The sequence below is a fragment of the Mustela putorius genome, unplaced genomic scaffold (assembly GCF_011764305.1).
Source record: "Mustela putorius furo isolate JIRA1106 unplaced genomic scaffold, ASM1176430v1.1 tig00003962_pilon_pilon_pilon, whole genome shotgun sequence".
NCBI classification, from domain to species: domain Eukaryota; kingdom Metazoa; phylum Chordata; class Mammalia; order Carnivora; family Mustelidae; genus Mustela; species Mustela putorius.
The window spans coordinates 19,013,829-19,039,164 of record NW_025422106.1 but is presented as its reverse complement, the minus strand read 5'-3'; the positions used below and the strand labels follow the sequence as shown (position 1 = coordinate 19,039,164).

Sequence of the window (25,336 nt, the reverse complement as noted above, 5' to 3'; positions counted from 1 at the left end):
CCTCTCCCTCTGACTCTGCCTGACACTCTGCCTGTGCTCACTCTCTCTCTCTCTCTCTCTGAGAAATAAATAAATAAATAAAATCTTAAAAAAAAAAAAAAAAAAGAAAGTGATAACAATTATCCATTTTGTGTATTACTATTTTAACATTATTGCTTCCTGTACCTGTACTTCCTTTAATTGATTTTGTTCCTCACCATGGGGTCTTGCCTCCCACCCACCCCATAAAGGAATACACTGTTAAAAATAATAATAAATAAATGTTAATGTATTTATTCATTCTAAAAGAGAAAGGAGAGAGCATAAGCAGGGAGGGGTGCATGGAGAAGGACAGAGAGAGAATCCCCAAGCAGAGTCCCCACCGAGTGCGGAGCCTGATGTGGGGCTCAATCCCAAGACCCTGAGATCACGACCTAAGCCAAAATCAAGAGCCGGCCACTCAACTGACTGAGCCACCCAGGTACTCTGAAATGGCATGTTTTCTATACAATAAGGCGAAAGATAAAATATTGGAAGTTCAAAGATCAGAATCCCACAACTACCAAAACCAAGATAATTCATATACAGAATATATAAAGGACTCCTTTAAAACTTAATAGAAGAGAAACCACCCAGTAAGAGAATGAACAAAAGACACAAATAAGCATTCTAAGGAATTAGAAATATATGCTACAAAAAAAATACATAAAACTATTTGAAACCAAAATGAGATACCATACTGCCAAAAACATTAAAGTTCGACAATGCCAAGCATTGGTCCTGAGTACCAGGAACTCATACACTGCTGGTAGAAGGAAACTCTGGTACAATCACATTGAAAAGAATTTGGCATTTCTGGTACAGTACAAATCCAATATTCTAGGACCTCAAAATTTTACTGGATATATATACTTGAGGAAAAATTCCTAGCCATGTACACAAGGGAACATGAATACTGCTTATAGCAAAAAAACCAGAAACCCTAGATCCACTGACAGGGAAAAGAATAAAAATGCAGTAAGAGTCTTTGTTTTGAACCAACAAAAACATCTATTTCTTTCTTCTAGAACAAGGTTTCAGTAAAAAATCCATTGAAGGGGGGCCTGGGTGGCTCAGTCAGTTAACCATTCGACTCTTGGTTTCAAGTCAGGTCTGATCTCAGGGTTGTGAGATTCATCCCCACACTGGGCTCCATGCTTGGCAAGGACTCTGCCTGTCCTTTTCTCTGTGTGTCTCTCTCTCAAATAAATCTTTAAAAAGAAATCCACTGAGGGATGCCTGGGTGGGTCAGTTGGTTAAATGTCTGCCTTCGGCTCAGGTTTTGATCTCAGGGTCCTGGGACCAGGTCCTGTGTCAGGCTCCCTGCTCAGCAGGGCAGTGCTTGTCCTTCTCCCTCTGCCCCTCCCCCTGCTCATATTTGCTGTCTCGGGCATACACTCTTTTTCAAATAAATAAAATCTTTAAAAATCCATTTAAGAGGGCGCCTGGGTGGCTCAGTGGGTTAAGCCGCTGCCTTCGGCTCAGGTCATGATCTCAGGGTCCTGGGATCGAGTCCCGCATCGGGCTTTCTGCTCAGCAGGGAGCCTGCTTCCCTCTCTCTCTCTCTCTCTCTCTCTGCCTGCTTCTCCATCTACTTGTGATTTCTCTCTGTCAAATAAATAAAATCTTTAAAAAAAAAAAAAAAAAAAAAAAAAAAAAAAATAAAAATCCATTTAAGAAAAAACAACCATTTCCAGACACTCAGTACCCACTCTGAATGATGTATCTGTCAACAGCCAAGACACTCACAACTTATTTGGACATCATTTCTATCTACAATATGGTAACTCATATACATAATATGATTTAATACAGAAAATTCTCAGCAATGTTGAGAATATGAAGAAACCACATTTTAGGATTTTTCTAAAAAATTTATTTATTTATTTGAGAGAGAGTAAGAGAGGGAGAGAGAGAGAACACAAGCAGGTGGAGGAGCAGAGGAGGGCGAAGCAGGCTCCCCACCAAGCAGGAAGCCCCTATGCAGGCTCCATCCCAGGACCTTGGGATCACGACCTGAGCCAAAGGCAGATGCTCTACTGACTGAGCCACTCAGGTGCCCCTAGGATTTTATTTCAGAAGGATCAGTTCAGTGTGGAACAGAAAATATTAGATATCCAATATTAGCTATCATCTTTTGGCTTCTGTAATAAACAGAAATGGGAGAGATCTTCAATTTACTAAGGGTTAACTTTGGGAAATTTGTGACGGGAAATACTGTTGTGATACAGAGATTGTTAAACAATTTATCTCAAATGGGAAGAGCTACCTGCTTTCAAGTTCCTGTGATTTCAACTGTAAAGCAAAAGGGACTTTTGTTTGTGAAGAGAAGAAAACGTTCAAAGGTAGTTAGTAAAAAAATCTAAAAGGCCCTCAGATTTCAAATCCATAACGTTGAAGCTGCTTTCACAATTCTTAATCACGCACCTTACACCATCGAACAATGATGCCTCCTGGTTTCTCTATTAGCTCTTCGATCTGGACTGGTGGGCGAGATGCTACTGTTCCATGCTTGAAAATGTGGTCTTTCACTATGTTCAGAATTGAGTCATCCAACTGAGCGGACAAACAAGGCACATCAACCAGTAAAGGCACCTCTGGTAAGCTGAGGAAACAAAGCTTATGTGTTTACGAGGCTTTTAATGAAGGGTTAAAAATATGAAGCATACTTTAGATCAGTCACATACTACATAATGATGCTGAAGCCCTCAGGAAATAATGTTAATGACAGCAGGGGCTGTGGAAGACATTACATAAAGATTCTCTTCCCAAGTAAATATAAGCAAGAAAAGAGAAAATTGGTAGGATCACCACTGTCAAGTTTATACCAAAAAATCAGTTTCAGTATGTTTAGAATTTCTTAAAATTTAATAATTTTCTTACACATTAGAATTGAAGAAAATCTATAGTAAATACCAAAAATTACAATGGCAGCTATTTCATACCACTAATACTGGTACTGGGCAGTGAACCTTGAAATATGTATTTTCTATCTCATTTACTCAGAATCTTTAATGAGGGGCAGGGGGAGGAGAGGGAATGCAGGCAGTTTTAATGCTTAAAACTAAGTCTGAATGGCACTAACTCCTTTACCTGTCCAACTGAATGTGTGAGGCCTTTTTGGTAAAGTTCCACAGTTTTTCATTCTGTTCTCCTACACCACCAAGAATGGCAATCTCCCCTACAATCAGGAATGAGAGAATAAATACACCAAAAAACGGTCACATTATAAAGTAATCACTACAGCTCATGAATAGGTAGTCTCTGGTTTTCTTGCAAATAATTCTTAAGTGATTCTACAGTCAAGTTCCCAAAAAGTGAAAGTAAAAACTATTCTAGAAGTGACTCTAAGGTGAAGCTCACAAAGAAAAGGGATAAATAATGGTAACATTTTACCAGGAATGAAAGATTCTGCTCTGTATGAAGAAATCTGATCTGTTGACCATTTTTACCCAAAGGAGAGGGTCTAGGTCCTTTTTCCACCTCTCCTAAAGAATCACGATTTACAGAACTCCAGCACAAGCCAGGACAGATATTACACTGATAGAGAAATAGAGCAGGGGTCTTTTTCTTTTTCTTTTCTTTCTTTTTTTTTTTTTTAAGATTTTATTCATTTCTTTGTCAGAGACAGATCACAAGTAGGCAGAGAGGCAGGCAGAGAGAGGAGGGAAGCAGGCTCCCTGCAGAACAGAGAGCCCGATGCGGGGCTCGATCCCAGGACCTTGAGATCATGACCTGAGCCAAAGGCAGAGGCTTTAACCCACTGAGCCACCCAGGCGCCCCTGTTTTTCTTTTTCTTTGAGAGAGAGAGAGAGAGAGAGAAAGAGAATGCGGGGAGGGAGAAGCAGACTCCCCAATGAGCAGGGAACCTGATGTGGGGCTTGGTCCCAGGATCCTGGGATCATAACCTGAGCCGAAGGGAGATGCTCAACTGACTGAGCCACCCAGATGCTCCACGGGCACAAGGTCTCATAAAATCAAATGATACAACTGTTTTCCTAAAAGAATATCACATATTAGAAATTATTCCACAGAAAAATAAAGAAGAAAAGTTATCTAAAGGCATTAAAAAAAAATAACCAACTGCTATGGCCTTCCACACCCTCCATTCCCTCTGAATGTCCCCTGGAATGCCTTAAGTTTTTTGGGACCACAGGACAGGACATTCTCCCTCAGCAAGAGGAAAACAGGACATATTGAACACTGCCTCAAAGTCCTCAAAATTCCATAAATAAGTTTTTATCCCTTGGGAGGGAGGAAAGAGGTTGAAATTCAAAATATTTCTTAAGTCTAAAATCATTTAAGCATCAGATGCTGTAACAAACAAGTTTGTGCCTCAAAGGATTTCTTTTCTAAAATAAGAACATTTCTCAGTCCTCGGGGTGAGGAGTAGATACTCCTGACCTGTGAACTGCTTCTGGGTTTGTTTCCCAATGCAAAGCCTCTCAGGAAAGAAACTCTGTGGCCCCACGAAAAAGAATTTTCTCAAAGGCAGTGTTATGGTCAGTGGCAAATAAGCAGTTCTCACTGAAAAGGAGACAAAATGTCATGAGCACGTAAAGGTAACAGCAGTGCTACATTCTAAATGGGACTGAAAGGGGATGAATTTCCAGTGAGAGCGACAGACATGTGAGCCATGCACCCTCTCCGTCCCATGCCATTCACAGCACTCAGGGCAGGATGGGTACTTTTCAGGCTCTGGCTCTGGCTCCTTTGTCCTCGATTGTCCTTTCAATGCTGGCATCGCCTACCACGCTCTCTCCTCATAGGACACACTAGCTTTGGAAGATTTACTAGCTCCCACGGAGTCAGACTTGATGCACACACCATCAATTACCATCTTGCCACACTGATCTCTCTCCTAAGCCACACGCCACATGCCCAACTACTGTCTGGGCATCGTGAGCATCTAGACTCAACACGCCCCAAACTGAATGCCTCACTACCCACTGAAGCCCACCTTTCTCCTTTGTTTCCTACATCAGTAAACAGCACAATTCAACCTGCTCATCCAAAATCCGGCTGGTTTTGGCCATCCTAAATCCTTCCCTTTATTCTCCAACCTAGCTCCAGGCAATCACCAATAATCGACACTCACTGATAGGTAAACTCGTAAATAATTTTCTCTCTAAAAAGTCTTAAAATCAGCTCCACTTTGTCTTCACCATGATGAAGCCCAGTGCCTTCTTCATTTCCTGCTGGAGTAGTGCTACATCTTCTCAATTGGCCTCTTTGACCTCCAGTCTTAGGACCTCTAATACAATCTCTAAACTACAGGCAGCATCATTTTTTTTTAAAATGCAAATCCGATTGTGTAACTCTGCTGCCTAAAATACTTCAATAGACCCCTGATATGCCATTCACTTCACTCGTGATGCTACTTCTGCTTCCAATCGTGCTATTACCTCCGTCTCTTCCTTTGTCGCTTAATGAATTCCGTCAAACCTCTGTGAACTCCTCCCACAGAAAACTATCCTTCACTCTCCCACAGTTAAGCACTTTCCCTTCCGTGCTCCTTTAGGTCTTAGATCTCTCTCAGCGCGTATGCCTCTCACTGTGCTGTGAGCCCCAAAAGGCAGAACCATTACCTTTTTATTTAATGTACTTGATAAAGATCTGTGTGAAGAGAGGAAAGTGAACATGAAGACAGGAAGATATCAAGGCAAGATCTGGGCGTGCTTTAACCAGAGTAACTGGCTGCAGATAGGCATATAACCACTACGATTTCAAGAGTAAACACCAATTATAATTTTTATCCTTCTAAAACTAACAAAGGAATTAAATTCTGTGAACACTCTGAAAAATATATGAACAGACTCAAAAGGACCTTAAAGTCACAGTGTTAGCAGTGAATAAGACACTACCAAAAAACCATTTGAGAAAAATCATTATCCCTTGTCTTATAACTGATTATAATCAACATTTTAACTACATTCACCCTGGGAGACCTTGCTGTGTATCTGCCATCCTATATTACAAACTATTCAGAGGTAGGAACATGGTAAGTACTGCACAGATGGCAACAAGCCTGCTGGCACCCTGAGAAGTTAGCAAAGAGCCAAACTGAATGCGCCCCACTTGATAGGCTCCCTGGACTCCCACCTTCTTGGACTAAGTCCTCTGCAGTATTAACTCCATGCTCTATGAGCTTCTGGCAGTCATCTAGAGGTTTAATGGTTTCCTGTTCAATCGTGTCCACCTCTTGCAAAAGGGTCACCAATCGTTCATCCAGAAGCTTCCCAAGGGTTCCCTTTAAATCATTAAAATGCTGTTTGAGGACATCTCTTGTCTGTGATGCACTCTCTTTGATCTGAAAAGAAAGAACAAAAAAATTCAGAATTGGAATCTCTAGAAAAGCCTAATCCCCAAGTATCACCTCTAATCCCAAGGCACTACACAACGATCACCTTCCATTTGTTGACAAATCAAATGTGATTCATTTGCACAAACTTGCAGAAATGCACAGTACTGGCCTTCATGTAAGACAGAATGGGCTCAAACTGTGGTTTTGTCATTCACAAACTACATCCGTCTGGTCATGTTAATCAAGCACACCACACCTCAATTTCCTTATTTGTTAAATGAATATAATGTTTACTTCATGGAGTTGCTGTTAACAGGATTAAATAATCTATGTATTATGCTTTGTAAAATTACTGGCACATTGTTGTTCCCAATTTAAAAAAATATTAGAAAGTATCATTATCACACAAAGTAGTTCTTGGCAATAGTATGTTTCAGTACAGAACAGGGCGCCTGGGTGGCTCAGTGGGTTAAGCCACTGCCTTCGGCTCAGGTCATGATCTCAGGGTCCTGGGATCGAGTCCCGCATCGGGCTCTCTGCTCAGCAGGAGCCTGCTTCCCTGTCTCTCTCTCTGCCTGCCTTTCCATCTACTTGTGCTTTCTCTCTGTCAAATAAATAAATAAAATCTTTAAAAAAAAAAAAAAAAAAAAGAAATGGGCAGAGGACATGAACAGACATTTCTGCAAAGAAGACATCCAGATGGCCAACAGACACATGAAAAAGTGCTCCATATCACTGGGCATCAGGGAAATACAAATCAAAACCACAATGAGGTATCACCTCACACCAGTCAGAATGGCTAAAATCAACAAGTCAGGAAATGACAGATGCTGGCGAGGATGCGGAGAAAGGGGAACCCTCCTACACTGTTGGTGGGAATGCAAGCTGGTGCAGCCACTCTGGAAAACAGCATGGAGGCTCCTCAAAATGTTGAAAATAGAACTGCCCTATGACCCAGCAATAGCACTACTGGGTATTTACCCTAAAGATACAAACGTAGTGATCCAAAGGGGCACATGCACCCAAATGTTTATAGCAGCAATGTCCACAATAGCCAAACTATGGAAAGAACCTAGATGTCCATCAACAGATGAATGGATCAAGAAGATGTGGTATATATACACAATGGAATACTATGCAGCCATCAAAAGAAATGAAATCTTGCCATTTGCGACAACATGGATGGAACTAGAGCGTATCATGCTTAGCGAAATAAGTCCAGCGGAGAAAGACAACTATCATATGATCTCCCTGATATGAGGAAGTGGTGATGCAACATGGGGGCTTAAGTGGGTAGAAGAAGAATCAATGAAACAAGATAGAATTGGGAGGGAGACAAACCATAAGTGACTCTTAATCTCACAAAACAAACTGAGGGTTGCTGGGGGGAGGGAGGTTGGGAGAAGGGGGTGGGATTATGGACATTGGGGAGGGTATGTGCTTTGATGAGTGCTGTGAAGTGTGTAAACCTGGTGATTCACAGACCTGTACCCCTGGGGATAAAAATATATGTTTATAAAAAATAAAAAATTAAAAAAAAAAAAAAGAAAGAAAGCCATACTATAAGGGCCTCTGCGGGGCTCAGTCAGTTGAGCATCTGACTCTTGGTTCAGCTCAGGTCATGATCTCAGGGTCGTGGGACAGAGCCCTGTGTCAGACTCACACTCAGCATGGAGTCTGTTTGAGAGTCTGTCTCTCCTTCTTCTCCCTCCACTCCTCCACACCTCTAAAATAAATAAAAACTAAATAAATAAAAGAAAGCCATAATTTTTTTTAAATCACCTAAGGGATAAAATGCTCTCATTATACTAAGAGAAAGCTAAGAATTTATTTATAATTCAAAGGGGCTCATAGAAGGCAGAAAATCTTCATGAAAACATACCTCTGGGATAATAATTTAATCTTTTCTGAGTGATGTCATTTTCCTTTTTGCAAATCTCAATGAAAGGTTTACAGACACTCTCTTCCCATTAAAGGAATACTCCATACCCTAAAGAAATTAATTCAATTTCAGAACTTGCAAATTCCCTCAAATCTCAACCATGGCTGGCCAGTAGCAGTAATTCTGAAACTCGGTTTGCAGAAGAATCATGTAGGCTGCCAGATACAATTTAGAGTGCAGGGCTCCATCCCAGACCTACTGATCTGGAACCTCTGAGGAGGGCTGGAGGGTATGGACGGAGTTCTTGTCCACAAGCACCCCTGTGATTCGGCAGCTCACACTTTGAGAAACATTGCCCTCTGGTCCACAGAGCTCAGATTAAGAGCTGCTGTTCTAGGAGACAGGACAGGGAAATCTTTACAGCTCACACATATTTTGAAAACAAACCAGTTGTCTACACAGATACAACCCTTTTTTTTTTCTTTCTAAGATACAGACAACGCACAAGTCACTCACTTAACAGGAAAATTCTAAAAACCAAATAGTTCTGAATCAAAGCAAACACACATTTTACTTTGGTGATATTACCATATTGGTTTCATAATGACATTATTACATTTATTACTCTAACCCTTTGGCTAACTTTATCTTTCCAAGAGCGTTTGAAGTCCAAGAAAACCCACAAAGTACAGGATTTCAACAGTTAATAGAGAAATTTAGAAAGTTTTCCATTTATTCTCTAAAACTAAATTTAAAAAGCAGAATACAGGGGCACCTGGGTGGCTCAGGCAGTTAAGCATCTGCTTTCAGCTCAGGTCATGATCCCAGAGTCCTGGGATCGAGCCCCATATCAGGTACCCTGCTCAGTGGAGAGCCTGCTTCTTTCTTTACCCCTGCATGCCAGTCTGCCTACTTGTACTCTCTCTCTCAAGTTTAAAAAAAAAAAAAAAAACCCACCACCACCACCAACAAAAACTTTAAAAATAAAAATTAAAAAGCAAAATACAAAATTGTTTTCCAAAAACGTTCACAACCATGTAAAAACAAAAGGTGTCAATGCTCAGGGAGAACAAAAACAAAATACAGGGGGGATTGGCTGAAGTGGATAATGGAAATAATTTTTTCTCCTTTTGACAGTAATGTAACTTACAACAGTGTATGTGCAGTAAATGGTGGAATTCATTAAATCATAAAGAAAAAGAAAGACCCTACTATAAGTTTAATTGTTAAGTAGTCTCTGTACACTTACAAGGGAGCTTCCATGAAATAAACCAAAGCCAAAATTTAAAAAGAAAGGGAGGGGGCCGTACTCAAAATGTTCTAGTTCATTACTCATCTGTGGGATCCTGGGTCTTTAAGACTCACACCCTAACACACAGAGAACCTGGGAAACAAAGGTTGTTGAGTAAAAACGAAGTTAACTGTGTACATGTATAAGGCCTTTTAAATTTTTTTAAAAGATTTTTAAATTTTAAATTTTTAAAAAGATTTAAAATTTTTTAAAAGATTTTAAATCTTTTAAAAGATTTTATTTATTTGTTTGATAGAGAGTGAGAGAGAGCAGAAAGGGGAGAAGGTCAGAGGGAGAAGCAGAGTCCCCGCAGAGCTGGGAGCCCGATGCAGCACTCAATCCCAGGACCATAGGATCATGACCTGAACCGAAGGCAGTCGCTCAACCAACTGAGCCACCCAGGTGCCCCTGTAAGACCTTTTTTAAAGAACCAGGGAGAGCACGTCTCATGATTTCGATACATCACCTGGAATACTGTTAGAAATATAGACCGTTAGGCCCCACCCAGAACTACTGAATCAGAATGGACATTTTATTTTATTTATTCTTTTTTTTTAAGATTTTATTTATTTATTTGACAGACAGAGATCACAAGTAGGCAGAGAGGCAGGCAGAGAGAGAGAGAGGAAGAAGCAGGCTCCCTGCCGAGCAGAAAGCCCGATGCAGGACTCCATTCCAGGACCCCGAGATCATGACCTGAGCCAAAGGCTGAGGCTTTAACCCACTGAGCCACCCAGGCACCCAGAATGGACATTTTATTTATTTTTTATTTTTTTTAAAGATTTTATTTATTTATTTGACAGAGAGAGATCACAAGTAGGTAGAGAGGCAGGCAGAGAGAGAGAGGGAAGCAGGCTCCCTGCTGAGCAGAGAGCCTGATATGGGACTCGATCCCAGGACCCTGAGATCATGACCCAAGCCGAAGGCAGCGGCTTAATCCACTGAGCCACCCAGGTGCCCCTAGAACGGACATTTTAAACAAGATCCCCAGGTGAATCACGACAGACCTTATAGATACCAAAATAAACGAAGACATGTTTAAGCACTGTAATTCAGTTCACACCCCCACAACCAAGAGGAAATTCTGCAGTTGAGAAGCATACAATGAGGTCCTGTCTCACTCTTTAACGGATACGGCACACACAGGAAGTACATTGGTTAGGTAAAGTCAATTTCCTCTTTAGAAAAAATTCAAAAGCTTGAACAGTTTCAGTGCACAACTATGTTTTGTTTTTGTTTCAGAACTGCAGAGGAAAGAAAAAGAGGAAGTACGTGAACATAAAGCAGTGAGAAGACTGGGCAGGGGAGACTCCATTTCCAAATGCAGCTCCTATACTTCCATTATAAACACCGTCCCTTTCGTTTATAGAACACCAACCACTGCTGTTTCATTTGCTTGAATTGAAGGAACTAAACCATGCGGACTTCTCTGCTGAGTGTTTCTTCTTATCTGATGTGGTACTATGGTCCATGTGCGCCCTGTCTGCTCATTAACTCCACAAGGACTCTGAGAGGTGGGTCTCTACTGTCTACACTGAAGAGGGTGAAGCTTGAAGAAGTCAAATAACTTTCCCAAGGCTTCACAGTGCCAGAAAAAGTCTGACTCCAAGGACCACGGTCTTCCCACTTTTCCCATTTTCAGAAGTTCCCAGGCAAACCTATAAATGATGTACGGACTACAAAGACTTCCTGCTGTAACTTGTATTTCTTATCCTTGCATATCAAGATTATGGGGTAGATAACCACACAGTCCCAAATGCTACCTAGCCTTTCTAGGGCAAAACAATTGCAGTGTTAATAACAAAGCAGATTTAAGTAGAAGAAATGATAACACAACTCAAGGTCTTAAAAAGGAAACTGTCATATACACTGTTTATGCTGATTAATAATATTCAAACCAATTTTTCACTAAAGCCTCTACTGTAACAGACCATTAAAACTCACTTCCTGGGGCACCTAGGTGGCACAGTTGGTTGGGCATCCAACTCTTATTTAAGCTGAGGTCATGATCTCAGGTTGTGGGATCAAGTCCTGCATCAGGCTCCGAACTTTGTGCAGTCTGCTAGGGACTCTCTCTCCCCCTCCCTCCACCCCTCTTCCTGAGCGCGCACGCACTCTAATAAATAAATCTTTTTTAAAAAAAAAACTTACCTTTACTGCAGTTTAATCCCTAAGCAATTGTATCTTTAAAGCTTTAACAGGAGGATGAGTTCACAAAATGCCAAAAAGTCATCAAGTTTACACAATGACACTAAGGTTTGCAAAAGCCTAGTAAATATATACTTCACAGCCCTCCAAGACAACAGTGACTGACACATTTTTCTCCAGTTTAGCTACTAAAAAGCTCATAAAACCTATGTAGAATTTGATTTTAAACATCTGTGGTCTTCAGTGGCAATATAAAATTGCTCCATCAATATAATACAATAATAAATATAACAGCATATTTTAGAAAAAAGTACCAGAATCTCCCCTATCTCCTCTAAAACATGCATTTTTTTTTAAGATTTTATTTATTTATTTGACAGAGAGAGCTCACAAGTAGGCAGAGAGGCAGGCGGTGGGTGGGTGGGGAGCAGGCTCCCCTCTGAGCAGAGAGCCAGACGCAGGGGCCCAATCCCAGGACCCTGGGATTAGGATCTGAGCCGAAGGCAGAGGCTTTAACCCACTGAGCCACCCACGCGCCCCTAAAACATGCATTTTTATAACTTTATAGAGGAAAATAATTTTTAACCTCCAAGTTTAAGAACTTATTTTCCCAACTAGTAATAAGAAACTAAAATGATTATTTTTAAGATTTCATTTTTTAAGTAATTCCTACACCCAAAGTGGGGCTCAAATTCACAATCCTTACATCAAGAGTCACACGTTCCACCCACTGAACCAGCCAAGCACCCCAAAACTATTTAAAATTAGACACTGGTTTTATTTATTTTTTAAAAGATTTTATTTATTTATTTGACAGACAGAGATCACAGGTAGGCAGAGAGGCAGGCAGAGGAGGAAGCAGACTCCCTGTTGAGCAGAGAGCCCAATGCGGGGCTGGTTTCCAGGACCCTGAGATCATGACCTGAGCTGAAGGCAGAGGCCTTAACCCACTGAGCCACCCAGGCACCCCTAGACACTGGCCTTAAACACTTAGCTAATAAGAACATAATAATCAAAAATGAAAGATGAAGTAAATATATAAAATAGTCAACTGAAATTGAAAAAGCTAACCAAAATGTTTCTTCTTGGTTCATGTGAAATGTACTCTATCAGCTCTGTCTTCACCCTGACACCAAGAGCTTAGTCACTAAAAATAACGACAACGATGACGATGATGATGGTGCAGCAACAGTAATACGGCAACAGCTATCATCTACTGGACACCTGCCATGCGACAGCCCCTTACACACATGGTCTCACAAATGCTACCACAACCCTATGAAGAAAGCATCTATAAATAACTAACATGGTGGAGTCAGAGACATAAACATGCCCACATCAGAAAGCTAGAACGGTGATAGAGAATTTGAACTGTATGACCCACTTAGGGACTTGTAAGTGCTGCCACATGTCCTTCTTGCCTTTCTTACAGTTAGGCTTTCTTTTTCTTAACGCCTATTTGAAAACATTCAGAAAGAAAATCTTTATTATAGGATTTGGCAGTCTGTTATGTGACTGGCCCCCAGTGAACCATGAACCACACGACCTGATACTGTATCGCAGTGCAGTCCTCCCCGCAGGAGCACAGCGGGGCCGTGACGAGCACTTGCAGGCCTATGTGCATAGCCACAGAGTGGAACGGAGGCTGTGCCAGCTCCAGGTCTAGCAGCCTAGCAACGGCCACTCGTGCACTTTTGAGGGTCCTGACCCACCATGTAAGATGTCTAGCTAGCCTTCTGGAGAGTGGAAGGGGGAGATGAGAGGGAAGGGTGGGAGGAAGGAAAGAAGGCTGGCATCCAGGCCCAGCCATGCCAGCATTCCAACGGAGCCCTGCAGCCACTGAGGCTCCAAACAGGTAGGTGAATGTTCTTTCTTGAACATTCCAGCCTTAGCTGCCATCTGACTGCAATTACTTGGGTGTTGCCAGCAAAATCAGAACCGCCCAACCAAGCCCTAGTCACTCCCCAGAATAGTAAGCAAGTAAGATGGCTTTTTAAGGCATTACGCTTTGATATAGTTTATTATGTAGCAACAAATAACCAAACCATACGAGAAAACAAAAGTTTAATTCTTGATTATCTGCATTAATGAATAGGGTGCATATGATCAAGACCACGAACAATCTAAAAAGAATGTCAGCAAAATTACACCCACGACACTCATAAAGGCACTTATTCAATATTTATTGAGGTCTAGTATGTGCCAGAAGCTGGGATTATAAAAATGAATAAAGCATGGACCTGACCTCAAAAAAACTGTTATTCTGGTAAAGGAGCTAGTTGCCTGCACACGTAACTATGATAAAAAGTATTAAGTTCCTTTTTTTTTTTTTAGATTTTACTTATTTATTTCATAGACAGAGATCAACAAGTAGGCAGAGAGGCAGGCAGAGAGAGAGGAAGGGAAGCAGGCTCCCTGCTGAGCAGAGAGCCCAATGTGGGGCTTGATTCCAGGACCCTGGGATCATGACCTGAGGCTAAGGCAGAGGCTTAATCCACTGAGCCACCCAGGTGCGCCCCCCCTTTTTAAAGATTTTATTTATTCATTTGACAGAGACTGATAGCAAAAGGGAACAAAAGCAGGGGGAGTGGGAGAGGGAGAAGCAGGATTCCTGTTGAGCAGGGAGCCTGATATGGGGATCGATCCCAGAACCCTGGGATCATGACCTGAGCTGAAGGCAGATGCTTAACCAACTAAGCCACTCAGGCACCCCTGCCATCAAAAATTTTTAAAGATTTTTATTTTTGAGAGACAGAGGAGGAAAAGCAAGGGGGAGAGAGAGGGAGAGAATCTCTACCAGACTCTGTGCTTAGCCCAAAGCCTGACATGGGGCTCAATCTCACAGTCCTGAGATCATGACTTAAGCCAAAACCAAGAGTTGGAGGCTTAACTGACTGAGCCACCCAGGCGCCCCTTTCTCTATAAAAATTATACCTATACTACAGTTACATTGAAAAAAACATCTACACAGAGAAAACCTGAGCACCTCTGTGACAGTTTATCATTAACATCACTGATTTTAACATTATTGATTCAGAATACAGGTTTTAATTCTCATCTATATCCTATATTTCAAGTGAGTTTTGGACTCAATAAGCGGCTTTCAGAGTGCCATGTTTAAAGACATTTGTGAAAAGACTTACTTGAGAAAAGACGACTGAAAAGCCAACATAAACATGTGGTCTTCTGAACACAAACGTGTGTGCGGCTTTTCTCCCCACTCTTGGCTGTTGACTATTTAGTTTTGCTTCAAGAGCATTGCTTCTAGTATTTTGGCACACCTAAGTCAATACATCTCAGCCTACCACCAACAAATGCTCCATAAGTTGCTAAATGCTCCATATAATACTAACCAAAAGAAAAAAAGATGGATATGAAGTTGCATATACAGTAGTCCCTTAATTTTGCAAAATAATAGGTCTAGAAGGACACACCAAAATGTTAACAGTGGTTGTCAGTAAGTAGCAGAATTATAGGTGATTTTAAAATTATTTCATCTGTTCTTGGTTTCCTCAGTTCTAGATTTAACCTTTCCTTAGAACAATTCGGTAAGTACTACTACAGTAACATCATTTTCAGACAGATTTTTGGGCTGTTTTGAAAATGGGTAACAGAAGGGGAAGTGGGAGATAAAAGAAGCAGTAATAGCGTTCTTTTCTTTGCTGAGCTACTAAGGCTTCCTGCCCTGGTTTTCTGAAATAACATTTCTCCCCCCCACTGACTTCTAGATCTGTCCCAGTCTTTAACTAGTATGCTATGAGTTTTCAAACCCTGTGGGAGTAACCACCTAGAGAAGACACGGTATTGTATATTAAGAGTATCAAGACTGCTCGTTAAATCTTCAAAAAATTATATGAAATCAACTATTAAAAAATTGAAAACAAAACACTATAAAGACAAATGGTCACATTACAGATACTAAGACATGATAGGACAAGCACTAGCTTATTGTCAATTACTCACTTGTGTATCACTGCATAATTATCTAACAAACCTATGATATTTAAATGACATTTTGTTCTGTTTAAAGGAGGCTCTACAGGTGCCTGGGTGGCGCAGTCGTTAAGCATCTGCCTTAGGTCATGATCCCAGGGTCCTGGGATTCAGCCCGAACTGGGCTCCCTACTCAGCAGGAAGCCTGCTTCTTCCTCTCCCACTCCCCCTGATTGTGTTCCCTCTCTTGCTGTCTCTCTCTCCGTCAAATAAATAAATAAAATCTTTAGGGAGAAAAAAAAAAAAAAAAGGAGGCTCTATGCCTAAGGAAAAAAAAAAAAAGGAGGCTCTATGCAGGGCTTAAACTCATGACCCCAATATCAAAATCATGTGCTCTACCAACTGAGCCAGCCAGGTTTTAATCTTGAGGATAAATAACAGCAATTTATAACAATACACTTACAGTTTGATTAAACTATAGAAATCAGTGCAGAGCTGACAAATTGGTAATGGTATACTCTAAGGCAGTGTGTCTCGATTTTTAATGTGCATTTGTATCACACCTGACAATCTTGTTCAAGTAGACTGTGATTTAGTAGGCTTGATTCTTGCATTCTTCACAAGCTCTCAGGTAATGACCACATCTGTGGTAGCAAGGATCAAAAGGACACCACTGGCCGGAGCTAGGTAGGCTCCTCAGCAAATAGTATCTTAATTAGGTAACAGGATCCGGCCCTTTATTCTAAAGAGAAGAGACTTGCTTGCTTTCATCAAGGCCCTGAGAGATACTGAATCACACTAAAAGGCACATGAAGGCTGACATGTTCATTTTCTAGCAAGAATCGTAACTGTATACAGATGAGAAGTAGTATCTCTCACTATAGGCACCTCCATGCCTCAAACTAATCCCCCTTTGATAATATACAAAGAAGGAGTTTCTGGACCTGCAAAGCTTAAGGATTAGGCCCCAAACAATGGCAATATCGTCCAGGTATTATCACTCTGTGAGGCCCATCTGAATGACCAGCTGACATCACCATGTGACATCTTGATCAGCTATCACAATGAGTGGGAAAGCCAACCCTGTACAAATAAACAAGTAATAAAAACACAACGGAAGTGAAATCTAAAAATGAAGACACAAGAATTTAGGTTTTTCCTATTTGTTTTGTCTTTAGGAGTAATAGTTCCAACACCCACGAACAAAGGGAAGAGTAAATCTGCGAGAGCACTAGTCTATTTCCCTCACCATGGTATCTCTAAGAGCTAGAAGTATCTCTGACCCACCCAGTAAATATTTACTGGGTGAATGAACAAATGAATTTAGGGAGAGTGGGTGTTAATTTCTTCGGTATTTACATCTTAGTACCAAGGATTCCAGGGAACTATAGAGAACTATTCTTAATGATTTCAACATCATTTAGGCCAGGTTGGCTATAAACATTATCTGATTTCCTGAAGACAACAAGAACATCTCTCTAGCCTTCAACTTATTTGAACAGTAAGAGTTACAGACTACCAGTACACAGCACTTCCTTTTCTGTAAAGACAGAGGGTGGGGCCTAAACTTAACCACAAGAGAAACTGCCACATGCTGGAAGTTGTTTTTGACAGAATAACAACGTATGTTTGCTCTTCTCCCTTCTCAATTTTCACAGACATGGCTTCTTAACATCAGACAAATTTCATCAGAGATTTTTAAAGCATAAGAAACAAAGGCAAAGACAAAAAGGATCCCAAGGGCTTGGAAGAGTTAAACAGAGTTACCATATAACCCTCCCATTCCTAAGTATATACTGAAAGAACTGACAACATATCCACATAAAAAAACTTGTAAATGAATGTTCCCAGCAACATTATTCATAATAGCCAAAAACTGAAAGTAATCCAAGTGTCTACCAGTTGATTCATGTATAAATTAAATGTGGTATATCCATGCAACAAATATTATTCAGCCATAAAAAGGACAGAAGTACTGACACATGCTACCACATGGATGAACCTTGAAAACATGCTAAGTCAGAGAAGCCAGTCACAAGGGGCCACAGGTTGTATGATTCTATTCATACAAAATGTTCAGAACAGGCAAATGCAAATAGAGAAAGTAGTTTAGTGGTTGTCAGTCTGGGATTTCTTTCTGGGGTGATGAAAATGTTCTGGAATTAGGCAATAGTGATGGTCGCACAACTTTGTCAATATACTAAAAAATGCTGAATTGCATACCTTAAGGCATGAATTTTACGGTATGTAAATTATATATCAATTTCAAAAAAAAATCATACACCAAAAGGAAATAAAATCAGCAAGTAAAAAATATACACAAAGGGGAGCATCTCTCCTCTCTGCTCATCCTTCCCCCAGGCAAAATCTTTCACTAAAAAGCCAAATTTTAGGTAGTTATTCTGAAAATGACTGAAACCCTAAAAATAGCCTAACCACCAAACAAAAGCAGCTGCTTATTTTGATAACATTCTTGTAACACAGACCTTCCTTAGAATCCAAGCTGACAGAGGACTTACTTTACAAACCCAAATATACACGGTCCACTAGAATTAGCTTTGAGGAGAGATGCCTTGAAACTGGCACAAAACACAATCCAGTTCACAAAAGAGAACTACACTATTAGTCTAGTCAGAGGGCAATGTCAGCAGGGACCTGCGATGGATGTTCTCTTAGTGTTTTCGGCCTCCAGCCCGAGACAGTGGGCCTCAAATGAAAAACAAAAACCTCTTCTGAACTACACTAACTTATAGGAAAGTATGTCCTGTATTTACACTATTGGATATAAAATTTAAAAGAATACAGGCCTGGAAACTGAATTCTAAGCCATTCAGAATGTAATAATTCTAAATGTGTTCAGTGAATCCAAAATTACTGAAGAAATTAATAAGTACTACTCTCAGGTGCTAAGCTCATTCATTTAGTGTCAACTTTACTGTTTCTTATTGCAGACACAGTTAAGTAAACATCCTGCTCATATAGAAGATACCTTAACTGGCTGAAACATTAGTCATATAATAAGAGATACTTTAATCTCTTTTGAAACAAAGTCTTAGATTTAGAACCTCTATTTCAAAGCAGCAGAAGGAATAAGGCAGAGGTTTTCAAATGGAAGTCAAGATGAATACACTGGAAGGCTATGAAAAGCATTCACCAAACTGGATAACCATATCTAGGTTTTGCTCCCAGTTTTGTTTTTGTTTTTGTTTTTAAAGATTTTATTTATTTGACAGAGAGATCACAACTCGGCAGAGAGGCAGGCAGAGAGAGAGAGAGAAGCAGGCTCCCCGCTGAGCAGAGAGCCTGATGCGGGACTCGATCCCAGGACCCTGAGACCATGACCCGAGCCGAAGGCAGCGGCCCAATCCACTGAGCCACCCAGGCACCCTTGCTCCCAGTTTTGATACTAGACTACAAATAATGCCCAGCCTACAGGAGCTCTACAAGGTTTTCAAAATAGGGAAAACCTAGAGCATGCCAAGTATTCTTAAAGATGAGGATCTCCAAAAGTACTGTTTTCACAGCACTATTCTACTAGCTGTACATTTTCAGAATAAGTGCAGTATGGGAGTTACTAGAATGACAGCATAGATTACTATCAGGTGTGGGTGCCTGGCTGGCTCAGTTGGAAGAGCATGCAACTCTTGATCTCCAGATGGTGAATTCCAGCCCTACTGGGTGTAGAGATTACATAAAAATAAAATCTTAAAAAAAAAAAAAACAAAACCACAGGATTAAGTGTGATACAGAAAAACCCCACTCACTCAAATGATTCTACTCAGATGGAACCCAACTCACTGGAAAAACATTTATGGAGATCCTGTGTCAATAGTTCTTTGAGGATTATCTCTGCTATTACACATTGGCAGTGGGTTGTATCTTTTTTCTGTATATGTTCCAGGGTGTTCCTATGTCTTTGATAACTATGTCCCCACAGAAGAGATAATGCTGTCACTTGAAAGCATAGTTAGCTTTTCCTTTCAGCACTCCTTTCTTTAAATCTTTTTCCATTTCCTTACACTTTTGTACTCCAACCCTCAAGCACTTCAATTGTCCTTCTTTTGCCCTTCCAACAGAGCTCCACCTAAAAAATTCTAAACCATCTAGAAGAGGGTTATGCTAAAATTTTTTTTTAATACACTCAAGGTTACATATTAACTACTACTCTCAGGCATTCATCCCATTCATTTACTGTTAACTCTACTGCTTCTCAATTAGCTCTCTCTTTAGTCCTCCCCTTCCATATATCCCATTCAGGCTCTCTAATATCTGTCTTCATCCCCTAGACAGGTTTGCCCACAGAATGTCCACCTCCCCCAACTCTCCCCAGTCCTCAGTGCCCTCTGTGCCGACGCCTCGGTTTTTGCTCTGTTCCCTCGCTCCCCCCAACCTTCGCCCTTATCCCCATGATAAGGGGGATAAGGTTTTTTTTTTTTTTAAAGATTTTATCGCCTCATAGAGTTTAGGGAACGCCCCTCACTCTCTCCCTCGATCCCCCAAACTTGTCTCTTCCCCTTAAGACCCCTCCACCCCTCCCCCCCAACTCGCACCCACCTCCCTAGTTCCCAGACCCTGCTGGGTCTCCCGGCCCCCTCAGAGCCTCCGCCCTCCTCCCGCCCCTTGGAGCCCTCCTAGTCCTCCAGCCAGCCGCCCGACCGGCACCCCGCGCCCTCCCCGGGGCCCTCAGCACCCCTCCGGGCGAGGCCCTCCGACCTGCCTCTGCGCCTCCCGCAGCCCCTGCAGCCTCTGGCCCAGCTCCCGCCGGTAGCTCTGCGCCGCCTCCACGTTCTCCCGGGCCTCCTGCAGCAGCAGCTCGGGCTCCAGCTCCATCACCACCTCGTCCGGCCGCACGGCCGGCGGCAGCGGGCGCGGTTCCCCCACAGTCCCCGGCGCCCGCGAGCGGCCCGGCTTTACCACGCGCAGGCGGAAGCACCGCCCCGCCCCGCCCCACGGCCGCCTTGATTGACAGCTGCGCCGGCTCCTCGCTCCACCAGCCTCCGGGTCCCAGCGCCGCCCGCCCCCGTGACCACGCGGCGGTAGCGGGATTCTCACTCAGCGCCGGATCGCTGTGCTTGCTCCAGAGACGCGTGGGGTCCGCGAAAGATTAGTAACTACACCTCGCGGAGTGCTTGTCCTATCTTTTCGCATTGGGGCCTCACGACCAGCCCCCCTTGCGTCTCCATTTCACGGAGGAGGAAACGGGCAGAGAGGGGAATCAACTTGGTCAAGCCGTCGGTATTTCCACCCAGGCGGCTCTTAAAGGGTCATTATCCCACCTCCCCGGCAAAGGAACGTCCCCGCAGCTGCAGGCGTTTTAGAAGGTTACTGTGACCCGGGCACCGTGCTCAGAGGGTCAGACGAGAGCACACTACCCAGAAGCTCGCAGTCTAATGAGCCAGGAGCATGACCGGCGGTAGGTACAGCAATCCGGGCAGAAGTCCAGGATGGGTCCTGGCAAGCTCGTTTTGTAAGGGGCAAGTAGTAAATCGTGGGAACGTGATGAGCCATCCTATCTCGCCAGCAACTCGGGGGTAAATGGGCGTGACCGTGTGCAAATAAAACCTTACAGATACGGATTTGAACGTCACATAAGTTCCTCGTGTCTCAAAATATTCTTTGCATCCTTTTAAAGCTATTTAAAAATAAAAATGTGGGTGCTTGGGTGGCTCAGTCAGTTAAGCAGGGGGCTCTTGATTTCGCTCAGGTCATGAGCTCGGGGTGGTGAGATCCACTCCTTGTCTGGCTTGGGCTGAGCGTAGATTCTGCTTAAAGATTCTCTCTCTCCCTCTTCCTCTGCTTCTTCCACCTTCCGCCACGTGCGCTCTCTCTCCCTCCCTCTTTAAAAGAACTAAAGAAATAAAAAATCATTATTCCTTAAGGGGTCATACAAAAATAGGTGATGAGTCTGGAGTGCCTTGGGTGGCTCAGAGTCAAAGCGAGCGCTAAGCAAACGCCAGGCTCTTTATTTCAGCTCGGGTAATGATCTCAGGATTATCCAGTCCTGCAAGGGGCCTTGAGATCAAGCCCCTTGTAGGCTCCAAGCTCAGTACAGTTTGCTTGTCCCTCTCCCTCTGCTCCTCCCCCCACCCACCAACACACATTCTCTCTCAAATAAATAAATAAATAAATAACATTCATTAAAAATAAAGTAGGGGTTGGCAATAGTAAATTCTCCATAAATATTTCTTCAGTGAAATGAAAATCTGTAGGATAGATGGATGGAGTGGTAAATAAGGAAAGACCATAGGCATTAGTTCAGCTATGATATGATAGAGGCTTGAATTAGGATGTTGACCTTTACAGAGGTTTTGACAGTAAAGCAGGGGATGAGAGTCAAATGGTCCAAGGAAATAGGAGGGTTTCTGCATAGATTGAGTCAGTAAAAAACATTTATTAAATGTTCTTGAACACAGTATGTTCTGTGTGCTTTCTGAAGCTCATTGAATAGAATTTGATCCCACCCTGGAAGACTTTACTGTAGGAAATTTTTAAAAAAGAGAAAGAAAAATTGGGGGCGCCTAGCTGGCTCAGTCAGAGGAGCCTGTGATACTTGACCCCAAGGTCAGGAGTTGGAACCCCATGTTGGGTGTAGAGATTACTTAAACAAACAAACAAACAAACTGGGGCGCCTGGGTGGCTCAATCTGTTAAGCCTCAGCTCTCGATTTTGTCTTAGGTCATGATCTCAGGGTCCTGGAATTAAGCAGCGCATCAAGCTTCTCACTCGGTGGGTCATCTTGAGAATCCTCTCCCTTTGCCCCTTTCCTCTCCACCCCTGCCCCAACTCAGGCTTGCACTCTTTCTAAAAATAGAAAAAATCTTTTTAAAAATAAACTTTGAAAAAATAAAAAGGAAAATTAAAAAGAAAACATCCACAAGGCCAAGACACTAATTTTGGTCTCATTCAAATTTCTTTCCTTGACCTGATTGATGGGAGGCAGGAAATATGTATTTAATATAGCCACATTATACAGAAAAATAATACAAAGAACACTGAAGAAAATCTCATGAAACCACCCGTCCCGGGCTTAAAATTTGGGGATGTTTTGTTTTCAACTTTGGAGCAAAGTAAATACTCTGGTTAGTAACCAGAGGAGGCAATGATAGAAGCCAGCTGGTTAGCAGGCAGGGTTGTACACATTTTTATCTCCATCACATCACACTGGTCTAGAATTGACTTTTCAAGTTTACCCAGAGATGAGCAGATTCAGGGTCACAGACTCCTTGTGCTAATAAGTCTTCCAAGAAACACATAAAGCAACTTGCTAAGTTATTTATTTACAATAAGGGTATAATTGCTCTGAAGATTATAGCAGTTGGAAAATCAAGTCGTAACCAGAGAGCTATTTGGTAAACAGGGATTCAATCCAGAATACTTTGGTTATCTGGTCAGCCAAGGCTTCCTCTCCCCTCTCTCCAGCCTTTTCTCCGAAAGCCTCTAGCTGTATTGGGCACATACTGACAACCTTTTCTCTTAGTCTCTTCACTCCCCTGTGGGCACACTTAAAGCTATTAACACATTCTTTAGAATCAACTGGCTATAACTAAGTAAGTCATAGTACCTAGTTTTTGAATAGGGACTCAGACAAAGAAATACTACTGTCCAATCAAAAATAATTAAGAGATAATTCTAATGTACATATTTATTTATTTATTTATTTGACAGATAGAGATCACAAGTAGGCAGAGAGAGAGGAGGAAGGCAGGCTCCCTGCTGAGCAGAGAGCTTGCTGCAGGGCTCGATCCCAGGACCCTGGGATCATGACCCCAGCTGAAGGCAGAGGCTTTAACCCACTGAGCCACCCAGGCGCCCCTCTAGTGTACATTTTTTTAAAATATTTTATTTATTTGTCAGAGAAAGAGCAAGCACTAGCAGGGGGAATGGCGGACAGAGGGAGAAGCAGGGTCCCCACTGAGCAAGGAGCCCAATGCAGGACTCCATCCTGAGCCAAAGGCAGATGCTTAACCAACTGAGCTCCATGCTCAAGCATGCTGAGCCACACAGGCGCTCCAATTATTTTTATTTTTATTTATTTTTAAGATTTTATTTATTTATTTGACAGACAGATCACAAGTAGGCAGAGAGGCAGTCAGGGAGAGAGGAGGAAACAGGCTTCCTGCCGAGCAGAGAGCCCAATGCAGGGTGATCCCAGGACCCTGGGATCATGACCTGAGCCGAAGGCAGAAGCTTTAACCCTCTGAACCACCCAGGAGCCCCAGGCATTCCAATTAAGAGATAATTCTAATCTTGACTATAACTCGTAACACTTTAATTAATGCTGTATATGTTTAATATTGAGGATTGAAATTTACAGAAATCTCAGACATAAAAAAATCACAAATACAATACAATTTTTTCCCCCTCAATAAACCTTTTGTTTTTTTTTAAGATTTTTATTTATTTATTTGACAGACAGAGATCACAAGTAGGCAGAGAGGCAGGCAGAGAGAGAGGGGGAAGCAGGCTCCTCGCTGAGCAGAGAGCCCAATGTGGGCCTCGATCCCAGGACCCTGAGATCATGACCTGAGCCGAAGGCAGAGGCTTTAACCCACTGAGCCACCCAGGTGCCCCCCTCAATAAACCATTTGAGAGTAAGTTTGCAGATTCCTTTAGTACATTCTTCTATGAACTCACAATGCACCATGAAAAACAGGAGTTTAGGGGTGCCTGGGTGGCTGAGTCCTTTAAGCATCTGCCTTCGGTTCAGGTCATGATCCCAGGGTCCTGGAATGGAGTCCCATGTCAGGCCCCCTCCTCCATAGGGAGTCTGCTTCTTCTGCCCCTCCCCTCTCTTGTGTGTGTGCGCGTTTCCTCTCTCTCTTTCTCTCTCTCTCTCTCTCTCTCAAATAAATACATAAATAAATCTTAAAATAAAATTTACCAGCTCATCTGATCATCTCTATATTAGGGAGAGGACCCCACTAATTCATCTCCCCCCATGCTGGAAACCTTCAATTAGCTTTAACAATTTTTAAAAACAGCTTTATTGAGGGAACTGATTTACAATAAACTGCCAAGTATACAGTTTGATGAGGTTTTTCCTGAGTAGATACCTATGGAACCATCACCAAGATAAATATTTCCCTCACTTCCCAAAGTTCCCTCCTACAACCCTTGAACTCAAGTAAGGACTGATATGCTAGATTAGTTTGTATTTCCTCAATTATAAAAAAATGGAATCATACAGTATGTATTCTTTTTTTAATCTGGCTTCTTTTACTCAGTATTAAGGATTCTGAGACTCATCCGTGTTTCATGTATTAATAGTTCATGTCTTTTTTATTGCTGAGTAGTATTCCATAGTATGGTTGTGTCACAGTCTGTCTGTTCATTTACCTTTTGATAGGCTGTTCCCAGTTTTTTTTACTATTACAAATAAAGCTGCTATGACCATTTGTGTACAGGTATACACTTCTTTATGATATAACTATATTGGGAAGGTGGGAAGAGAGAAAGTGTGGAGGGTGCTGTTATAAGAGAATTAAGTCCTTAACCAACATAAAAGGACATTAATGAATACTGTTCAAAATTGTTAAATCAAGAAATAGCTGTATAAGCAAATTTCTCTATTTAAAAATAAGAAGATGGGTGCCTAGGTGGCTCAACTGATTAAGCAGTGGCTCTTGATTTCAGCTCTGGTCATGATCTCAGGGTCCTGGGATCAAGCCCCGCATCAGGCTTGCTCTTAGTGTGGAGTCCACTCAGGTTACTCTTTCTCTTTCCCTCTGCCTCTCCCTGCCCTCCGCTTGTGCATGAGCAC

At 42.0% G+C, this 25,336-nt stretch overlaps 1 protein-coding gene across 1 annotated transcript in view; it reads right to left on the bottom strand.

The window, feature by feature from the left end:
- CRLF3 (cytokine receptor like factor 3) overlaps positions 1-20,505 on the bottom strand; it is a 42,205-nt gene extending 21,700 nt beyond the window's left edge. Inside the window, exons 1-4 of the mRNA XM_004747052.3 lie at positions 20,290-20,505; positions 6,121-6,328; positions 3,112-3,199; positions 2,446-2,623 (exon numbers count right to left, since the gene is read on the bottom strand). Coding sequence (XP_004747109.1) covers positions 2,446-2,623; positions 3,112-3,199; positions 6,121-6,328; positions 20,290-20,406 — 591 coding nt within the window. The 5' untranslated portion in view covers positions 20,407-20,505. The remainder of the gene's footprint in view (positions 1-2,445; positions 2,624-3,111; positions 3,200-6,120; positions 6,329-20,289) is intronic.
- Positions 20,506-25,336: the final 4,831 nt, after the last annotated feature.